Here is a 22,368-nt window from a genome sequence, read left to right as displayed (position 1 = left end):
AGCATGTTCATTGCTTTGTTTCCAGTGCTTAGCATTTTGATCTCTATTCATCAGTGTTGCTATAATTGTAGTTTCTAGTGTGCTGCAGACTTTGATTCCATTGACCTCAGCATCTTCAGATGTCATCAATGGAAGGGTGTTAAGGAGCTGGGTGAAGCAGAAGTGAGACCCAGCAGGAGTAACATCCCTGGGTTCATTACATGATATTTTGAACTTTCTCATCTGACATCAGCTGAGTCACAGAAAATGAGACCTGATAATCTTGAGCATCTTGTTTAAAGAGACTGCTCTGTGCATAAGGATGAATGTATGCCAAATATGGCCCACAGCCAGTTACTAAGTAACTAAACATCAGGAGGTGCTTCCAAGGTGAAAAGGGAAAGGATATGAGATCTTGGGTCGAATTAATTTATGGCAACATCAAGTATTTTTCCAGGTTCAAATAATAACACATGGATGTCTAGAAACTCTTCCCCAGGTAATATACTACATAATCACATCAGCTAATAAATTAAGTGAAAGCAAATTCCAACACACTGATGCTAATTTATTGTCTTCAGCATGTTTGCTGATAATGAAATTTGAAACAGTTTTTTCAGGCTGGGCATTGGAGGCCTGAAATAAAAATATAATTTAAAAAAGAAATGCAAGGTAAATTTTAGGGTGCTCCGAGTAGGATGGGTCAGTTTGATCTGTATAAGCTTCCTGCTTTTGAAGAAGATTTCTTTTCTCATTTGTGTGTATTCCAATTATTCATGGATCAAACTCCAACTGAGATTTAGAGAAGTAAAAAATATATAGGAAAAGGCTGAAACTAGCTGCCAGTAATTTAATCATATACATCTTATGTCAGCAATAAAGAATCAAGCGCTGAGTGTTTTAATTGGCTGCACTGAGCAACCAATTACCTTTCTGGTAGGAGAAGAGCAGAGCAGCAATCCTGACTAGCTAAAATGGATACCATGGAATTTATTAAAATATAAACTATTTCTAATTGTCTATTGAGAAAAAAACAATTATTCATATCTTCTCATCTTTGGCAAAATACAAGAATACAAGTCCATTGTTCAAAGATCACCATTTTGAAATATCACGCATTCTTATTGAATGCATATCTTTATGGTGGAATTAATTGAAGTGGCAAATACAAAAGCTTAGAAATTTCTAAAAGCCCAGTGCACAAAAATTTGGCAGGACAATTTGCAAGTTTAGTGTTCTCAGAAACTATTCCCTGCTAACCTTACAGAGTAAATTGAGATGAAATTTCAAGTGCGGTCTGTGAACAATTGAGGTAAAATTCGGGAATAGTGAGTATTCAAGGCAGCAGTGATGCATTCAGCATAGGGGAATGGCTTAGGATCTGTGTAGGGGCCCAAGTTCTGTATTTAAGTTAAGGTGGGCCCATATTCCATCACATTGCATGCTGATACAGTTATTGGTGATTTCTGGTTTCCAGTAGCAAATGCTGCAGTAAGTGGGTCAGCTGCTGTGGTGGTTACATCAGTTTGAGGAAGGTTTAGTGATTTGCCATACCAGATTACAATTGAAATGAGATTGAAGAGAATTAAAACTGACATGAGATTCCAGGTCTAGACTTGGTAGCTGCATTTCTTCAGTCAGGTCTACCTCTACTTCCACAACATAGTCTTCATGTGATGTGAATGTCGCCTTTGGTACAAATGGCCTGTGCTACCCACATTAACACCAGATGTAACTTTTGGGTGTAATGTCCAGATCTTCAGTACATGTGATTGGACCCCACTGCTCACAACTGGTCACCTTGATGTTTTCATACGTGCAAACGTTTGGTAGGAAAAGGAGATTGTGATCTTGCATCAAATCTCTGATATTTATTTATCAAATGTTTTTCCAGAGAAACTCAGTGATATAACAGATATGAACAATACATGGCTTACACCTGAAAGTGCCATTCCAAATGAAAGCTTCTCAATTCACTGGATAGACCTTATGTCATCCTTGGACAAAGTCAAGGGAGTCTGCTTCTTACTCAACACCTTGTGGTGCTTGAATACGATGATTCCTGCTCACCTAACTTGGAATATCTATTATACCATAAGACATCATCATCATCATCATGTGTCATGCCCAGTTTGAGCTTTGACTGCCATGGCCCACACACTCCTGTTTCAGGTCAAGTGGATCAATTCATTGGTATTCATTTCCAGTTCTCTGGCTGCTGTCTCCATTATCATTTGTCTTTGTCTTCCTCTTGCTTTCTTCCCTTCAATCTTTCCCATAATTACCGTGCATTCTAACTCCTCTTTCCTAATCACATGTCCAATGATGTTACATTGCCTTTTCATGATCTCATACGTTATTTCTCTTTTTGTGTTTGCTCTGTTCATGATATCCTCATTAGATATTTGTTTCATCCATAATATTCTTTGCACCCTCTTCAAAAACCACATCTCTGCTGCTTCAATTTGTTTCTTCGTGTTACTAGATATTATCCAACATTCTGAGCCATATAACATAACTGGATAAATGTAACATTTCAGTACTCTGAGGGGGGTTGTCATGCCTAGTTTAGTATTGATCAGTATACTGTCTATTCTCGTAAAGGTGTCTTTTGCCATCCCTATTCTTCTTTTGATGTCCATGTCGCACCTGCCATCTGATGTCACCCAGCTTCCTAAGTAGCAAAAGTTCTGTACTTGTTTTATGTCTTCCCTGTTTATTCTCAGCCTGCAGATAGGGTTCTCCTTCTTTTTGGATATCACCATACATTCTGTCTTTTTGCAATTGATAGATAGACCCATTTTTGCATTTTCTTCAACAACTATATCAATTAAGTTTTGTAGTTCTTCCTCCGTACTTGCAATTAACACAGTGTCATCCGCATATCTGAAATTATTGATGTTTTTACCGCCAACTTTGATCCCTAACATGTCTCTTATTTTTTGTAATATTGTTTCACTGTACACATTAAATAAATCAGGAGAGAAAACACACCCTTGTCTAACGCCTCTCTTGATTTTCGTAAACTGACTCACTTCTCCATCATTTCTTACAGCGGCAGTTTGTTCCCAGTACAGATTTCTGATTAGGCAGAGGTCTTTCTAATCTAGATCTAGGCTTTCCGGTAATATTTCAAATAGCTTATTGTGTTTCACTTTATCAAATGCTTTTGTGTAGTCGATAAAACAAGCAAACAAATCTTTTTGCACTTGAATAGCTCATTCTGATAGTATCCTTAACATCAATATTGCATTTCTTGTATCTTTGTCTTTCACAAAACCCCATTGTTCTTTGTCTATTTCAGCTTGTATCTTACTTTTAGTTCTAATTCTTAGAAATATCTTGGTGATATGACTCACTAAACTTATGAGCCTATGTAATTCACATTCTATTGCTCCAGGTTTCTTAGGAAGAGTGATAAATACTGATTTTTTCATTTCTTCTGGTATTATTCCAGTCCCATAAATGTTATTGATTAAATAAGTAAGTTTTTCAATTCCATAATCTTCAAGAGCGATAATTTGTTCTATTACTAATTCATCAGGATCTGCTGCCTTTCCTTTCTTCATCTTATTTATTGCATCACAAACTTCAGATTTTAAAATACTTGGACCTACAATGTTTTTCTTAAGTTCTGGTTTTTTGCCTCAATCGTGTTCAAACAATTCCTGAATATACTCAGTCCATCTGTTCATAATCTGAACTTTTTTCCATGATAATGGTACTGTCCTTTGCTTTCAAACATCCACCTGAAGAACAGAGGAGCTTTTTACCAATGATATTGTTGATTTGTTGATGTAACCTTTTTGGATCAGTAATAGGGATTCTTTCTATTTGCTCACATTCCTGGTTGAACCATTCTTCTTTGGCTTTTTGACATAAGCTTTTCACTTTTTTATCTAAGGACTTATATTCTATAGGATTTGCTTTCTTCCATTAGATTTTTGATTTCATTTGTCATCCATTTATTCTTCATGCTTTTTTTCTTTTTTAGGATTCATTGACTTTGCTGATTCTACCAAGGCATTCTTTAGAGAGTTAAACTTCATTTCTACATGATTGCTATCATCTTCAACAGATTCTATTTCTTGACTTTGAAATCTATTCCTTACTTCAATTGTAAATTTTTGTCTTAAATTTTCTTCTTCGATTAATTGTGAGTAGTCAAGGGATTGTTCAGGTTTTTGCTTCTTTAGTTTTTTATGTTTTACTTTTACATGGCATATTACTGGGTTATGATCACTATTACAGTCTGCACCTGGATACGTTTTGCATTGAGTCACTGAGTTTCTAAATCTTTGGTTTATAGTAATAAAGTTAATTTGATTTCTTGTGTTATCACCTGGACTTTTCCAGATCCACAAGCGTCTTGGATAGTTTTTAATGTAGGTATTCATAATGACCTGATTATTCATCTTGCACCATTCTACCCATTTCTCATCTTTTTCATTTCTTTCCTTAGTCCAAATTTTCCTATGGTATTTCCATCAGCACCTCGTCCTACTTTAGCATTTAGATCTCCCATGACAATAACAATATCTTGAGATTTGCATCCATTCTTTGTTTGTTCAAGGCCTTAGTCGATCCAGTCTTTCATCATATGAAAGTCCTGCCATCCCAGGAATCAATCTGGTGATCATACTGAATGGCGGTGCAGGCTCGAAGGGCCGAATGGCCTACTCCTGCACCTATTTTCTATGTTTCGATGTTTCATAGAATTTATCTATATCTTCATTTGTTCCATCTGTTGTTGGTGCATATACCTGTATAATTGCTAAATCAAATGGTTGTCCTCTAACAAGGAGCACTCTTCCTGATATTGCCCAATGTCCTAAAACACTTTTTGCCATGTTTACCATAAGACATAGGGAGCTGAATTAGGCCATTTACACATCGAGTCTACTCCTCCATGGCTGATTCTTTTTACCCCTCCTCAGCCACACTCCCTGGCATCCTCCCTGTAACCTTTGATGTCGTGACTAATCAAGAACCTATCATTCTCTGCCTTAAATACACCCAGTGACCTGGCCCCTACAGCTATCTGTGGTAACAAATTCCACAAATTAACCACCCACTGGCTAAAGAAATTTCTCCACATCTCTGTCTTAATTTGATGCCTCTCTATCCTGAGACTGTGCTATCTTATCTCAGACTCCCCCACTATGGGAAACCTCCTTTCCACATTTACTCCATCTAGGCCTTTCAATATTTGAAAGGTTTCAATGAGATCCCCCTCATCCTTCTAAATTCCAGTGAGTATAGGCCCAGAGCCATTAAGCATTCCTCATATGATAACCCTTTCATTCCCGGAATCATCCTTGTCAACCTCCTCTGAACCCTTTCCATACCAGCAGATCTCCTCTTAAATAAGGAACCCAAAACTGTTCACAATACGCAAGGTGAAGCCTCACCAGTACCTTATAAAGCCTTAGCATCACATCCCTGCTCTTGTGTTCTAAAATGCTTGAAATGAATACTAACATTGCATTTGCCTTCCTCACCATGGACTCAATCTGCAAGATAACTTTCAGGGTGTTCTGCACAATGACTCCCAAGTCCCTTTGCATCTCAGATTTTTTTGAATTTCTCCCTGTTTAAAAAATAGTCTGCACATTTATTTCTTCTACCAAAGTGCATGACCATGCATTTTCCAACATTGTATTTAATTTGCAACTTTCTTGCCCATTCTGCTAATCTGTCTGCAGCCTTTCTGTTTCCTGAACACTACATGCCCCTCCACCAGTCTTTGTATCATCTGCAAACTTAGCAGTAAAGCTATCTATTCCATACTCTAAATCATTGATATACAGCATAAAAAGAAGTGGTCCCAACACCGTTCCCTGTGGAACATCACTAGTCACTGGCAGCCAACCAGAAAAGGATCCTTTTATTCCCACTCACTGCCTCCTACCAATCAGCCAATCATCTAACCATGTTATTATATCTCATAGAAACATAGAAATATAGAAAATAGGTGCAGGAGTAGGCCATTCGGCCCTTCGAGCCTGCACCAGCCTTCCCTCCATACCCCCTGATCCCCGTAGCCACAAGGGCCATATCTAATTCCCTCTTAAATATAGCCAATGAACTGGCCTCAACTGTTTCCTGTGGCAGAGAATTCCACAGATTCACCACTCTCTGTGTGAAGAAGTTTTTCCTAATCTCAGTCCTAAAAGGCTTCCCCCTTATCCTCAAACTGTGACCCCTCGTTCTGGACTTCCCCAACATCGGGAACAATCTTCCTGCATCTAGCCTGTCCAATCCCTTTAGGATTTTATACGTTTCAATCAGATCCCCCCTCAATCTTCTAAATTCCAACGAGTATAAGCCTAGTTCATCCAGTCTTTCTTCATATGAAAGTCCTGCCATCCCAGGAATCAATCTGGTGAACCTTCTTTGTACTCCCTCTATGGCAAGGATGTCTTTCCTCAGATTAGGGGACCAAAACTGCACACAATACTCCAGGTGTGGTCTCACCAAGGCCTTGTACAACTGCAGTAGTACCTCCCTGCTCCTGTATTCGAATCCTCTCGCTATAAGTGCCAGCATACCACTCGCCTTTTTCACCACCTGCTGTACCTGCATGCCCACTTTCAATGACTGGTGTATAATGACACCCAGGTCTCGTTGCACCTCCCCTTTTCCTAATCGGCCACCATTCAGATAATAATCTGTTTTCCTATTTTTGCCACCAAAGTGGATAACTTCACATTTATCCACATTAAATTGCATCTGCCATGAATTTGCCCACTCACCCAACCTATCCAAGTCACCCTGCATCCTCTTAGCATCCTCCTCACAGCTAACACTGCCGCCTAGCTTCATGTCATCCGCAAACTTGGAGATGCTGCATTTAATTCCCTCATCCAAGTCATTAATATATATTGTAAACAACTGGGGTCCCAGTACTGAGCCTTGCGGTACCCCACTAGTCACTGCCTGCCATTCTGAAAAGGTCCCGTTTATTCCCACTCTTTGCTTCCTGTCTGCCAACCAATTCTCTATCCACATCAATACCTTACCCCCAATACCGTGTGCTTTAAGTTTGCACACTAATCTCCTGTGTGGGACCTTGTCAAAAGCCTTTTGAAAATCCAAATATACCACATCCACTGGTTCTCCCCTATCCACCCTACTAGTTACATCCTCAAAAAATTCTATGAGATTCGTCAGACATGATTTTCCTTTCACAAATCCATGCTGACTTTGTCCGATGATTTTACCGCTTTCCAAATGTGCTGTTATTACATCTTTGATAACTGACTCCAGCAGTTTCCCCACCAACTTTATTATCTCCTGTAATAACATGGGCTCTTACTCGGTATGCAGCCTCATGTGTGGGCAACTTGTCAAAGGCCTTCTCAAAATCCAGATATTTAACTGTCTACAACATCTCTTTTATCTATCTTACTTGTAAATTCCTCAAAAAATTCCAACAGGTTCATCAAGCAACATTTTCCCTTAAGGAAGCCATGCTAAGTTCATTCTTAGCAATTGACTCCATCACCTTTCCAACCACTGAGGTCAGGCTAACTGGTCTATAATTTCCTTTCTGCTGCCTCCCTCCTTTCTTAAAGAGAGGAGTGATTTTTGCAAATTTTCCAGTCCTCCAGAACCACGCCAGAGTCCAATAGTTCTTGAAAGATCATTACTAATGCCTCCACAAACTCTACCTCTATCTCTTTCAGAGCCCTAGCGTGTAGTTCATCTGGTCTGGGTGACTTATGCACCTTCATGACTTTCAGCTTTTTGAGAACCACCTCCCTTGTAATAGTAATTGTACTCACTTCTCTTTCCACACACACTTCATACCTGGGACACTGCTAGTGATTTCCGCAGTGAAGACTGATGCAAAATACTCATTTAGTTCATCTGCCATCTCCTTGTCCCCTGCTATTTCTCCAGCCTCTTTTTCTAGTGGTCCTATATCCACTCGCATCTATTGTTTATTTTTTATATACTTGTAAAAGCCTTTTCTATCTACCCTGATAATATTTGCTAGCTTGCGTTCATATTTCACCTTTTCCTTCTGAATGATTCTTTTAGTTGCTTTCTGTAGGCTTTTAAAAGCTTCCCAATCTTCTATCTTCCCACTAATTTTTGCTTGTCATATTCCCACTTTTTAAATTATGTCATATGTAATATGATTGAGAGGAAGGCAAGCCAATGATTGGGTACAACTACAGACGGAGCAGGTTAGTTTGTACCACAGAGGTAAAGTTCATAAGGGTGAAGAATGCAGGACTGAAGATGCTGTATTTAAATGCACGTAGCATTCGGAATAAGGTGTCGCAATTAGGGATTGTACGGTATGACATTGTGGGCATCACTGAGTCGAGGCTGAAAGAGTGTCATAGTTGGGAGTTTATATCAAAGGATATTGAAAGGACTGGCAGGAAGGCATAGGTGGTGGTGTGGCTCTGTTGGTAAGGGATGGAATAACATCTTTAGAAAGAGGGGACATGAGGTCAGAGAACGTTGAATCTTTGTGGGTGGAGTTAAGAAACTGCAAAGGTAAAATAGCCATTATGGGAATAATATATAGGAGTCCAAATAGTAGCCAAGGTGAGGGGTTGAGATTGCAAAGGGAACCGGCATGTAATGCTAAGAAGGCATAATGCATAATCCTTAAGAAGGTCATACGGAAAAGGACCTTGGCAATTGTAGGGATGATTTACAGTGGACTGAAAAGCTTGAGCATATAGACATTAAGAAAGATGATGTGCTGGAACTTTTGGAAAGCATCAGGTTGGATAAGTCACCAGGACAGAACGATATATACCCCTGGCTACTGTGGGAAGCGAGGGAGGAGATTGCTGAGTCTCTGGCGATGATCTTTGCATCATCAATGGGGATGGGAGAGGTTCCAGAGGATTGGAGAGTTGCAGATGTTGTTCCCTTATTCAAGAAAGGCAGTAGAGATAGCGCAAGAAATTATAGACCAGTGAGTCTTACTTCAGTGGTAGGTAAATTGACGGAGAAGATCCTGAGAGGCAGGATTTATGAACATTTGGAGAGGCATAATATGATTAGGAATAGTCAACATGGCTTTGTCAAAGGCAGTTGTGCCTTACGAGCCTGATTGAATTTTTTGAGGATGTGACTAAACACATTGATGAAGTTAGAGCAGTAGATGTAGTGTATATGGATTTTAGCAAGGCATTTGATAAGGTACCCCATGCAAGGTTTATTGAGAAAGTAAGGAGGCATGGGATCCAAGGGGACCTTGCTTTGTCGATCCAGAACTAGCTTGCACACAGAAGGCAAAAAGTGGTTGTAGACAGGTCATATTCTACATGGAGGTTGGTGACCAGTGGTGTGTCTCAGGGATCTGTTCTGGGATGATAAGCATGTCAACACACGTCAGGACAAGCCAGAGGCACCTACTGTTCCTCTACCCTTGGAACACAGGATCCGAGCTAGGTGGCTCTTCAGAGCTCTGGACAGGCTCACAATGCCAGTTTTAGTGAATTCTGGGAGGGCCTGTGTAGGGTAACATAATTCATGGAAATGTACATAATTCACAACCAGTGACAATGAACTGGGGTTTCACTTTAAGAGGCTGGTCTGGCATGATGATGCAATTACATGAAGTTCGGTTACCATGCATTGTGTTCAGGTTTTGGAGTACAATAAATGAGTTTGTTACATTTTTTCTTAAATGTAAAATGCTTCACGTCATTTTACTTGTGTAAACCTACACTGGTATGGACAAAGCAGTGGTCGATTGGCAGGAGGCAAACAGTGGGAATAAAGGGAGCCTTTTTTGGTTGGCTGCCAGTGACTAGTGGTATCTCACAGGAGTCTGTCATGGGACTATTTCTTTTTATGTTATACGTCAATGACTGGGATGATTAATTGATGGCTTTATTGCAAAGTTTGCAAACAAAATGAAGACAGGTGGAGGGACAGGTAGTTTTGAGGAAGCAGAGAGGCTACAGAAGGACTTGGGTTAGGAGAATGGGCAAAGAAGTAGCAGATGGAATACAGTGTTGGGAAGTGTATGGTCATATACTTTGGTATAAGAAATAAAAGGGTAGTCTATTTTCTAAATGGAGAGAAAATTCAAAATCTGAGGCACAAGAGGACTTGGGAGTTCTTGTGCAGGATTCCCTAAAGGTTAATTTGCAAGTTGATTCTGTGGTGAGGAGGGAAAACGTGGCATTAGCATTCATACTTTATACTTTATTGTCGCCAAACAATTGTTACTAGAATGTACAATCATCACAGCGATATTTGATTCTGCACTTCACACTCCCTGGATTAGAAATATTAAATATTATAAATATTAAAAATAGTTAAAATTAGTAAATATTAAAAATTTAAATAATAAATCATAATTAGAAAATAGAAAAATGGGAAGTAAGGTAGTGCAAAAAAACCGAGAAGCAGGTCCAGATATTTGGAGGGTACGGCCCAGGTCCGGGTCAGGATCCGTACAGCAGTCTTATCACAGTTGGAAAGAAGCTGTTTCCAAACCTGGCCATATGAGTCTTCAAGCTCCTGAACCTTCTCCCGGAGGGAAGATGGACAAAACGTCTGTTGGCTGGGTGGGTCGTGTTCTTGATTATCCTGGCAGTACTGCTCCAACAGCGTGCGGTGTAAAGTGAGTCCACGGATGGAAGATTGGATTGTGTTATCTGCTGCGCCGTGTTCATGATCTTCTGCAGCTTCTTTTGGTCTTGGACAGGACAACTTCCATACCAGGTTGTGATGCACCCTAGAAGAATGCTTTCTACGGTGCATCTATAAAAATTAGTGAGGGTTTTAGGGGACAGGCCAAATTTCTTTAGTTTTCTCAGGAAGTAAAGGCGCTGGTGGACCTTCTTGGCAGTGAACTCTGCTTGGTTGGACCAAGTCAGGTCATTTGTGATATTGACCCCGAGGAACTTAAAGCTTTTGACCTGTTCCACTTGTGCACCACCAGTGTAAATTGGGTCATGCAGTCCGCTACTCCTTCTGAAGTCAACAACCAATTCCTTCGTCTAGAATACGTTAAGTTCGTCAGGAAAAGAAGCGCCACCATTATTGATATTCCCAGCCTTTTCTTTCCGCCCAGTGATCTCATTTAGACCCTGCCATAGTCTACTGGCATCCCTTTGGTTAGCCTGGGCTTCCAACTTGGTTCAATATTGCCTCTTGGCGCCCTTAATGGCTTTCCGTAGTTCACGTCTGGATTCCGTGTAGCGACTGGTATCTCTGGACCTAAAAGCCGCAGCTCTAGCCATTAAAAGGGACTTGACCTCATAATTCATCCAAGGTTTCCGGTTAGGGAATACGCGGATCGTCTTGCGAGACACACAGTCCTCCATGCATTTCCAAATAAAGTCTGTGACAGCTGAGGCATACTCATCGAGGTTAGCTGCCGAATCCTTGAATACTAACCAGTCCACCGATTCAAAGCAGTCACAGAGGACCTCCTCCGTTTCCTCCGTCCAACGTGACACTACATTTGACACCGTGACCTCCTGCTTCAGTTTCTGTTTGTAAGCCAGGAGGAGTACGGCTTGATGGTCAGATTTTCCGAAGTGAGGTAGTGGGATGGAACGGTAGGCATCTTTGACTGCTGTGTAGCAGTGGTCAAGTATATTTGGGCCTCTAGTGGGGCAGGAGACATGTTGGTATAACTTTGGCAGCGCCTTTCTGAGGTTGGCCTGGTTAAAGTCCCAGGCTGTAATGAGCAAAGCCTCCAGATACCTGGTCTCAAGTTCACTGATGTTGGCATACAGTATGTTCAGAGCACACTCCACGTCCGCCTGGGGGGGGGGAATGTAGACTGCTATCAGTATGACCAGGGTGAATTCCCATGGCAGATAGTAGGGACGACACTTCACCGACAGGTGTTCCAAGTCCGGGCTGCAGGAGCTTGTCAGTGCTACTGTGTCTGAGCACCACCTAGTGTTGATCAGTAGGCAGACACCACCTCCCCTCGTCTTGCCCGAAGATGCCGTGCAATCCATCCGATGGATCGAAAATCCCTCTGGTCGGATGGCAAGGTCGGGGGTGGCAGGGGAGAGCCAGGTCTCGGTGAAACAGAATATATAGCAGTTCTGCATCTCCTTGCAGTAGATGAGTCTCCCTTTAAGATCATCCACCTTGTTCTCTATGGCTTGCAAATTAGCTAGTAGGATGGTGGGCATAGGGACCCCGAAGCCCTCCTGCTGACCAGCAGCCCAGCTCTTTTCCCACACTTCCCCGGTAAGTAGTGCATCTTTCCAGGTCTCCATTGATGCAGTGTGTTTTTGACAGCTCTTTGATGTTGGTGGATGCGTCCCGCGGGAATTGATTGCCCAGTCGCGTCATCATGTGCTCCGGGTCGGGCCGAGTAATGGAGGAGGCTCCGCTGCCACTTCCAGCTGCCGGGGGCCCGGGCTGTCGATTGGGTCGGGCCCCGAAGCCAACACTTAATCCCAGATGGCCAGGCTCCTTCCTTAAGCTGAGTCATGGTTGTGGAAGCCTCCGCTCCATTCAAGCCTCGGGCTCAATTTCCGAGGTCGGCGGCAGAGGCCTCACTTCCAGCAACTGTGGATGGCCACCAATGGGGCTTTCCGGTGGTCGCTCCAGGGAAGTGTCTGGGGCACCTTGAGATCTCCGCTTTCACTTCTGTGTGGTCCTCTACTCCGGAGAGGTGCTGGTCGGAATGGGCCGTGTCTCCAAGTGCTCCGGCACGGTAGCAGATCGCGGGTCTCCGGGGAACATGGTGCGGAGTTTAAGAAGCAGTTCTGGCGCAGTGGTCTCCAGCTCGGTCAGTAGCTTCGCCAGGGTGTTGTTGATCTTGATCTTTCTAAATTGGAGGTTTAGAAGGGTTTCTCGGGTATAGGATAGTGGAGAGTGCAGTTTGCTCGAGACAGCACGCGCAAAGTTGCCAGTTACCAGCACCATCTTTAACAGCCATTTCAAGAGGACTAGAATATAAAAGCAACGATGTCATGTCGAGGATTTATGAAGCACTGGTAAGGCCTCACTTGGAATACTGTGAGCAGTTTTGGGCCCCTTATTTTAGAAAGGATGCACTGACACTTGAGAGGGTTCAAATGAGGTTTTTGAAAGTGATTCCAGGACTGAATGGCTTGTCACCTGAAGAGCGTTTGATGGCTCTGGACCTGTATTCACTGGAATTCAAAATAATGAAGGATAACCTAATTGAAACCTATCGAATGCTGAAAAGCCTCAATAGAGTGGATGTGGAAAGGATGTTTCCCATGGTGAGAGAGTCTTGGACCAGAGGACACAGCCTCAGAATTGAGGGTTGTCCTTTTCGAATGGAGATGAGGAGGAATTTCTTTAGCCCAAGAGTGGTGAATCTGTGGAATTTGTTGCCACTCTTGGCTGTGGACTCTAAGTCTTTACATATATTTAAGGCAGCGGTTGATAGATTCTTGATTAGTCAGGGCATGAAGGGATACGAAGAGAAGGCAGGAGATTAGGGCTGAGAGGGAAAATGGATCAGCTCTGGTGAAATGGTAGAGCAGACTCAATGGGCCAAATGTCCTAATTCTGCTCCTATATCTTATTTCTATTACTATTTTTATAAGGAAAATGTGGAAAAGTAAACTGTGTATACTTGCTGTCTGACAATTGAAATCAGCTATATTTACACTTAATTAGTTTAAAAATTATATTTTTCGCCTTTATGCAGCTCACCATGGGCTAGGACATTAATGGCATTGAATAAGTTTTCACAAAGAACCATAAGTCTAATGACTTCCTAAGCTTAGTGTCTGCCAGGGGCAACAGTTCTCCTGACATCTCATTTGTCTCAGTCTTAAGTAATTAAATAAAACTGGAAGAAAATTGTGTTTTCAAGGCTACAGAATGCAGCTAAGCAAAGGCATAATATTCTGCAAAAGGTTGTTAATTTCCCTGATATCACTTTAATAATATGATGACTTATTTCTGAAAGGTGTTAAGTCAATAAAACAAAGTTTCTAAATAAAAGAGAGGTTTATGAAGCAGTGTTCATTGTTGAACTGTACTCTTCATCTACTTTCTTTTTAATTTATGTGCAGTGAGTGCCATAATTCCACTGATAGAATAAAGGTTAGAGTCTGGGATGAAGATGATGACATCAAGTCTCGAGTTAAACAACACTTCAAAAAAGAATCAGATGACTTTCTTGGACAAACAATTATTGAAGTCCGAACATTAAGCAGTGAGATGGATGTCTGGTACAACTTGGGTATGTATTGTTTAATGCTGGCTATTTCTGGAGTACATTAATGAGTTTGTTCAATAGAAATCTGGAATGTAATGTGTATAAATGATATTGAACAGGGTGTAAACAAACAGTTTTCTTCCTTATTCATGTGATGGTGTGGTAGAAGGGTGTTCTCTGGCAAGACTACAATCTAATTGTTCTTGAACCGAGTGCCTTGGCCATTTCTTGAACAGATGATTGTCAACCATAAGAAGAAGTTCTCAAATGGCAGCGGTAGGCAACCGTAGCTGAGAAGAGAAGTTAATGACTGCATAAAAGCCAAGGAATGGGCATATGAGTTAGCAAAAATGAGTGGGAAGTTGGATGATTGGGAAGCTTTTAAAATCCAACTGAAACGCCCTAGTTTCTTCAGCTGCATAAATCTAGAGAAGACAGTCTCTGGCCCCACCAAACTTGTGAGATTGAGGTGTGAGCCCACCGCAAACCCTCTGTATGTGTAGCTGCTATATAATTCACTACCCTGTTACAAATGAGTGCCACAAAATAACAGACAGTACACTTCATACAATTAAAAGATTTATCTTTATAATTCTTAATTTGACTGAAGGGTTAGTAAAGAGAAGAACAAAAAAGAAAAGGGCCCATTTTAATGAAACAGTCTAATGTGTACAAGTTGGAGCTCACAGTTTCCTCAAGTCACCGATCCTCACTCAATCTTACCCCGGGCTTTGTTGAATCATGGTCCTGCTCTGGGTCAGATCCTACGACCTCTTCTCTCCTGTGTCTTCTCTCTTCATCCCTCTCAAACCAAAAGAAAACCCCAAGCCCAAACTTAGTGTCCTTCACCAGAGAAACCTGCCCTTCAATTTGACCACCCTAACTGCAGGGCACACGTTTCTCATCTCTTATCTTCTACAATGACCCAAGCATAAGCTGAAATAAAGCAGCTTGTATAGATTAGCACAAAGTGAAATACATATAGCATTACAGGAAAAAGATATGAATCAGGATATTACACAGCAAAAGGCAAATGAAAAAGCTATAAGCAGGGAAAAGATGAAATATAAGTGCAAACTATCCAATAATGTAAAGCAGGTTACTAAAAGTTATTTCAGTTACATAAAGAGTAAAAGTGAGGTGAGAGTTGATATTGAACCACTGGAAGGTGATGCTGTTGAGATAGTAGTGGGGAACAAAGTAATGGCAGATGAACCTATTAGGTACGTTGTGTCAGTCTTCATTGTGGAAGACACTAGCAGTGTGCCAGAGGACCATGAATGTCAGGGAGCAGGAATAAGTGCTTTTGCTATTACAAAGGGAAAAGTGTTAGGCAAACTCAAAGGTCTGAAGGTAGATGGACCAGATGGACTACATCCAGAGTCCTGAGAGAGGCTGTTGAAGAGATAATGGATGCATCAGTCATGATCTGTCAAGAATCACTTGATTTTGGTATGGTTACGTAGGACGAGAAAATTGCAAATGTCGCTACACTCTTTAAGAAGGGAGGAAGACAAAGGAGAGGAAATTATAGGCCAGGTAGTCTAATCTCAGTGGTTGGAAAAGTTGGAGTCCATTATTAAGGATGAGGTTTCGGGGTACTTGGAGACTAATGATAAAATAAGTCAAAGTCAGTATGGTTCCTGTAAAGGGAAATCTTGCCTGACAAGCCTATTAGAGTTCTTTGAGGAAGTAACAAGCAGGGTGGACAAAGGATAGGCAGTGGGCATCATTTACTCGGACTTTCAGAAGGCATTTGATAAGGTGCCATGCATGAGGCTGCTTAACAAGATAAAATCCTATGGCATTACAGGAAAGTTACTGGCATGGATAGAAGAGTGGCTGACAGGCAGGAGGCAGCAAGTGGGAATAAAGGGGTCTTTTCTGGTTGGCTGCCGGTGACTAGTGGTGTTCCTCAAGGGTCAATATAGGGACTGCTGCTTTTAACATTGTTTGTCAGTAATTTAGATAATAGAATTGATGGCTTTGTGGCAAAGTTTGCAGATGATACGAAGATAAGTGGAGGGTAGGTAGTGCTGAGGAAGCAATGCGATTGCAGAAGGACTTAGACAAATTGGAAGAATGGGCAAAAAAGTGGCAGATGGAATACAGTGTTGGAAAATGTATGATAATGCATTTCGGTAAACGGAACAATAGTGCAGACAATTATCTAAGTTGAGAGAAGGGTCAAAAATCAGAGGTGCAAAGGGACTTAGGAATCCTTATGCAAGACACCCGGAAGATTAGTTTACAGGTTGAGTCTGTGGTAAAGAAGGCAAATGCAATGTTGGCATTTATTTCAAGGGGAATGGAATATAAAAACAAGGAGATAATGCTGAGCTTTTATAAGACACTAGTCAGGCCACACTGGGAGTATTGTCAACAGTTTAGAGCCCATAACTCAGAAAGGATGTGTTATCGTTGAAGAGAGTCCAGAAGAGGTTCACAAGGATGATTCCGGGAATGAAGGGGTTAATATATGAGGAGTGTTTAGCAGCTTTGGGCCTGTACTCACTGGAATTTAGAAGAATGTAGGGTGGGGGTTGGGAGGTCTCATTGAAACCTACTGAATGCTGAAAGGACTAGATAGGGTGGATGTGGAGGATGTTTTCTCTGGTGGGTGTATCCATTAGAGGGTACAGCTTCAAAATTGAGGGGTAACCTCTTAGTTTAGTCAGAGAGTAGTGAATCTGTGGAACACTCTGCCACAGACTGTGGTGGAGGCCAGGTTTGTAGGTATATTTAAGGCAGAAGCTGATAGTTTCCTGATTGGTCAGGGCATTGAAGGATATGGCAAGAAGGGAGGTGTATGGTGTTGAGTGCGATCCGGGATCAGTCATGACAGAATGGTGGAACAGACTCAATGGGCTGAATGGCCTAATTATTCTCCTATATCTTATGATTTAACTGTACTGACTGCTCAGGTATGTGGTCATGCTAAATGACTGGACAGGTAGAGGGTAATGTGGAAAATGAGACTTTATTTACATTATTAAGAACACTAGAGAATACTAATCTTTTCATATTGTCTATATTAAAGTAGAGTGCAGATGTACATTAGTGTGGAGATTCAAGAAATGCAGGTAGATATAACAAGAGATTAGGAAGAAGAATGTTAACTTGGGCTTTATTCTTAGGAAACTTATGCATAAGTGGAATGAATTAATCTGTGAAAGGACAGAATTTTACTTAGATCACATCTAGTTTACTTACTTTTGGCTTCCTTACCAAAGAAAAGATATATATGTATAGGAGAATCAAGGCAGTGTTGATTCATTAAATAGATCCCCAAGGTGAAGGACTTGTTTTGGAAGGAAAGATCAGCTGGTTCATATATGACTCTGAGCCACTATCAGCCTGCCTTTTGACTGATGATACTTCCAAGTCCTTCTACATCAGCGCCGATTAGTACAATTGAAATACTTCTAAGCATGAGAATATTTGAGAATATTTGGTCTTTTATGCTTATATATATAATTAAAACAATTAACTTGTGTACATTAATCAAAATTAATGTTAATGGAATACTTCGAAACCTTAGCTTAATTTACCTTTGTAAAAAAGGTCAGCTGTGGCAGGGATCAGATTAGATATGTCAATGGTGGCTAATATAAGACAGTGGAAGCTAGATTCCAAGTGCATCCAACCTGTCCACCCAAGGATCTCCACTGGACATGGTGTTGATTCCAGAAGCAGTGTGGGCATCAGATTTTGTTTTCCATTGTAGAAGTTCCATGTCACAGAATCTTGTAATATACTGGTTCCCTACAGAACCATTGGCTAAGATTCAGATTGACCCATGCTCTCTTTCAGTGAAATCATTAAAACATGAAGTGGATCGAGAGGGTAGATAGAACATAAAAGAGTACAACAGAGGAACAGGCCCTCAGTTCATGATGCTGTACTGTATTAATTAAGCAAATAACTAATAATTAAACTAATTCCATCTGCATGCACATAGTTTTGATCCCTCCATTTTCTGATTCACACACAAAATGCTAGAGGAACTCAGCAGGCTAGGCAGCATCTATGGGGGAAGAAAAGTACAGTCAACATTTCGGGCTGAGACCTTTCACCAGTACTGATGGAGGGTCTCGGCCCAAAACATCGACTATACTCTTTTCCAATAATGCTGCCTGGCCTGCTGAGTTCCTCCAGTATTTTGTGTGCGTTGCTTAGATTTCCAGCATCTGGAGATTTTTAAAAACGTAAACACGAGGAATTCTGCAGATGCTGGAAATTCAAGCAACACACATCAAAGTTGCTGGTGAATGCAGCAGGCCAGGCAGCATCCCTAGGAAGAGGTACAGTCGACGTTTCGGGCCAAGACCTCCCTCCCCTTTCTCGATCTTTCTGTCTCTATCTCTGGAGACAGCTCATCTACTGATGTCTACTATAAGCCTGCTGACTCTCACAGCTATCTGGACTATTCCTCTTCTCACCCTGTCTCTTGCAAAAATGCCATCTCCTTCTCGCAATTCCTCGTCTCTGCCGCATCTGCTCTCAGGATGAGGCTTTTCATTCCAGGACGAGGGAGATGTCCTCCTTTTTCAAAGAAGAGGGCTTCCCTTCCTCCACCATCAACTCTGCTCTCAAACGCATCTCCCCCATTTCACACACATCTGCTCTCACTCCATCCTCCCGCCACCCCACTAGGAATAGGGTTCCCCTGGTCCTCACCTACCACCCCACCAGCCTCCGGGTCCAACATATTATTCTCCGTAACTTCCGCCACCTCCAACGGGATCCCACCACTAAGCACATCTTTTCCTCCCCACCTCTCTCTGCTTTCCGCAAGGATCGCTCCCTACGTGACTCCCTTGTCCATTCATTTCCCCCCCCCCATCCCTCCCTCCTGGCACTTATCCTTGCAAGCGGAACAAGTGCTACACATGCCCTTACACTTCCTCCCCTACCACCATTCAGGGCCCCAGACAGTCCTTCCACTTCACCTGTGAGTCGGCTGGGGTGATATACTGCACCCAGTGCTCCCAACGTGGCCTTCTATGTATTGGCGAGACCCGAAGCAGACTGGGAGATCGTTTTGCTGAACACCTACGCTCTGTCCGCCAGAGAAAGAAGAATCTCCCAGTGGACACACATTTTAATTCCACATCCCATTCCCATTCTGATATGTCTATCCACGGCCTCCTCCACTATAAAGATGAAGCCACACTCAGATTGGAGGAACAACACCTTATATTCCGTCTGGGTAGCCTCCAACCTGATGGCATGAACATTAACTTCTCCAACTTCCGCTAATGCCCCACCTCCCCTTCGTACCCCATCTGTTATTTATTTATATACACACATTCTTTCTCTCTCTCCTTTTTCTCCCTCTGTCCCTCTGACTATATCCCTTGCCCATCCTCTGGGTTTTTTCCCCCCCTCCCCCTTTTCCTTCTCCCTGGGCCTCCTGTCCCATGATCCTCTCATATCCCCTTTGCCAATCATCCGTCCAGCTCTTGGCTCCATCCCTCCCCCTCCTGTCAATCTCCCCCTCCCCCTCCCACTTTCAAATCTCTTACTAGCTCTTCCTTCAGTTAGTCCTGATGAAGGGTCTCGGCCCAGAACGTCGACTGTACCTCTTCCTAGAGATGCTGCCTAGCCTGCTGCGTTCACCAGCAACTTTGATGTGTGTTGTCTGAAGATTTTTGCTTGTTTTCCATTTTCCGCATGTTCATGTGCCTGTCTAAGAGATTATTAAGCACCTCAATCAAATTTACCTTCACCACTACTTCAGGCAGTGCCTTCCAGATACCCACTACTCTCTGTGTAAAAAAAACTTGTGTCGCATATCTGCTTTGAACTTTAAATGTATTACCTCTGATATTAAACATTTCAACCCTTGGGAAGATGCTGACTGCCTAATCTATCTATATATTGATAAACTTATAAACCTTGATCAGATCTCCCGTCAGCCCCAACTGCTCCAGAAAAAGAAGCAACCAAAGTTTGTCCAAATTCTGTTTAGAGTACATGCCCTCTAATTCATGTAGCATCCTGATAAACCTCTTATGTACCTTCTCAAAATCCTTTACATCCTAATGAAATAACTAAATTTGACAATTACGAATGATATAGAAAACTAACTGACTACTGCCCAGTGACACTGATACCAATCATCATGAAATGCTTGGAATAGCTGACAATGGCACACATCAAAAACTCCACTCCTGCCACATTGGACATTCACTAATATGTTTACCAAAAGAACCGCTCTACAACAGATGCTGTAGCATCTGTCATGCACCTGGCTCTGACACATCCAAAAAACAAAGACAGTCACATCAGAGTGCTGTTTCTAGATTTCAATTCAGCATTCAACACTATTGTTCCACAGACCTTGGTAAACAAACTCCTCCTCGGTCTAAATACACTCATGTGCAACTTGGTATTGGCATACCTAGTGAACAGACCTCAGACAGTCAAGATGCACAACCACTCCACCCTCCCATCCTCCACACCATGGGTACCCCTACCACCCCAGGGATGTGTGTTGAGTCCATTGCTGTACACTCTGCTCGTACGTTACAGTACAACTGCAGCTGAACACCTGAGCAATCACATCATCAATTTTGCCGATGACACAACAGTGATGGAGCTCATCACCAGCTACAGTGAGATGGTCTAAAGAGAGGAGGTGGAAGAGCTCGAGTCCTGGTGAGGAGATGGATACCAACTTCAGGAGAACTTTCACCACTCACACGCCCTTTTACATCAGCAGCATGCCAATGGAAACTGCAGGAAGTTTCAGCCTCCTGTGGGTTCACATCACACACAGCCTCTCATAGAAAACATAGAAAGCATAGAAAATAGGTGCAGGAGTAGGCTATTTGGCCCTTCGAGCCTGCATCGCAATTCAGTATGATCATGCCTGATCATCCAACTCAGAACGCTGTACCAGACTTCCCCCCACATCCCCTGATCCCTTTAGCCACAATGGCCATATCTAACTCCCTCTTAAATATAGCCAATGAACTGGCCTCAACTGTTTCCTGTGGCAGAGAATTCCACATATTCACCACTCTCTGTGTGAAGAAGTTTTTCCTCATCTCGGTCCTAAAAGGCTTCCTCTTTATCCTTAAACTGTGACCTCTAGTTCTGGACTTCCCCAACAATGGGAACAATCTTCCTGCATCTAGCCTGTCCAATCCCTTTAGAATTTTATACATTTCAATAAGATCCCCCTTCAATCTTCTAAATTCCAGAGAGTATAAGCCTAGTCGATCCAGTCTTTCATCATATGAAAGTCCTGCCATCCCAGGAATCAATCTGGTGAACCTTCTTTGCACTCCCTCTATGGCAAGAAAGTCTTTCCTCAGATTAGGGGACCAAAACTGCACACAATACTCCAGGTGTGGTCTCACCAAGGCCTTGTACAACTGCAGTAGTACCTCCCTGCTCCTGTACTCGAATCCTCTTGCTATGAATGCCAGCATACCATTCGCCTTTTTCACTGCCTGCTGTACCTGCATGCCCACTTTCAATGACTGGTGTACAATGACACCCAGGTCTCGTTGCACCTCCCCTTTTCCTAATCGGCCACCACTTAGATAATAATCTGTTTTCCTGTTCTTGCCACCAAAGTGGATAACCTCACATTTATCCATATTAAATTGCATCTGCTATGAATTTGCTCACTCACCTAACCTATCCAAGTCACCCTGCATCCTCTTAGCATCCTCCTCACAGCTAACACTGCCGCCCAGCTTCGTGTCATCCACAAATTTGGAGATGCTGCATTTAATTCCCTCATCCAAGTCATTAATATATATTGTAAACAACTGGGGTCCCAGCACTGAGTCTTGCTGTACCCCACTAGTCACTGCCTGCCATTCTGAAAAGGTCCCGTTTATTCCCACTCTTTGCTTCCTGTCTGCCAACCAGTTCTCTGTCCACATCAATACCATACCCCTAGTACCATGTGCTTTAAGTTTGCACACTAATCTCCTGTGTGGGACCTTGTCAAAAGCCTTTTGAAAATCCAAATATACCACATCCACTGGTTCTCCCCTGTCCACTCTACTAGTTACATCCTCAAAAAATTCTATAAGATTTGTCAGACATGATTTTCCTTTCACAAATCCATGCTGACTTTGTCCGATGATTTCACCGCTTTCCAAATGTGCTGTTATCACATCTTTGATAACTGACTCTAACATTTTCCCCACCACTGATGTCAGGCTAACTGGTATATAATTCCCTGGTTTCTCTCTCACTCCAATTTTAAA

At 42.1% G+C, this 22,368-nt stretch overlaps 1 protein-coding gene across 6 annotated transcripts in view; it reads left to right on the top strand.

Annotated features, from left to right (window-relative positions):
- The window catches only part of LOC140209874 (protein unc-13 homolog C-like), a 923,018-nt gene that overhangs the window by 559,222 nt on the left and 341,428 nt on the right, over positions 1–22,368 (top strand). For all 6 annotated transcript variants that reach the window (XM_072278476.1, XM_072278475.1, XM_072278477.1 and 3 more), the window contains one exon: positions 13,989–14,158. In XM_072278476.1, the coding sequence (XP_072134577.1) occupies positions 13,989–14,158 (170 nt within the window). The remainder of the gene's footprint in view (positions 1–13,988; positions 14,159–22,368) is intronic.

This window comes from Mobula birostris, chromosome 14 (genome assembly GCF_030028105.1).
Source record: "Mobula birostris isolate sMobBir1 chromosome 14, sMobBir1.hap1, whole genome shotgun sequence".
Taxonomy (NCBI): Eukaryota; Metazoa; Chordata; class Chondrichthyes; order Myliobatiformes; family Myliobatidae; genus Mobula; species Mobula birostris.
This window is presented reverse-complemented; position numbering and strand designations above follow the sequence as displayed.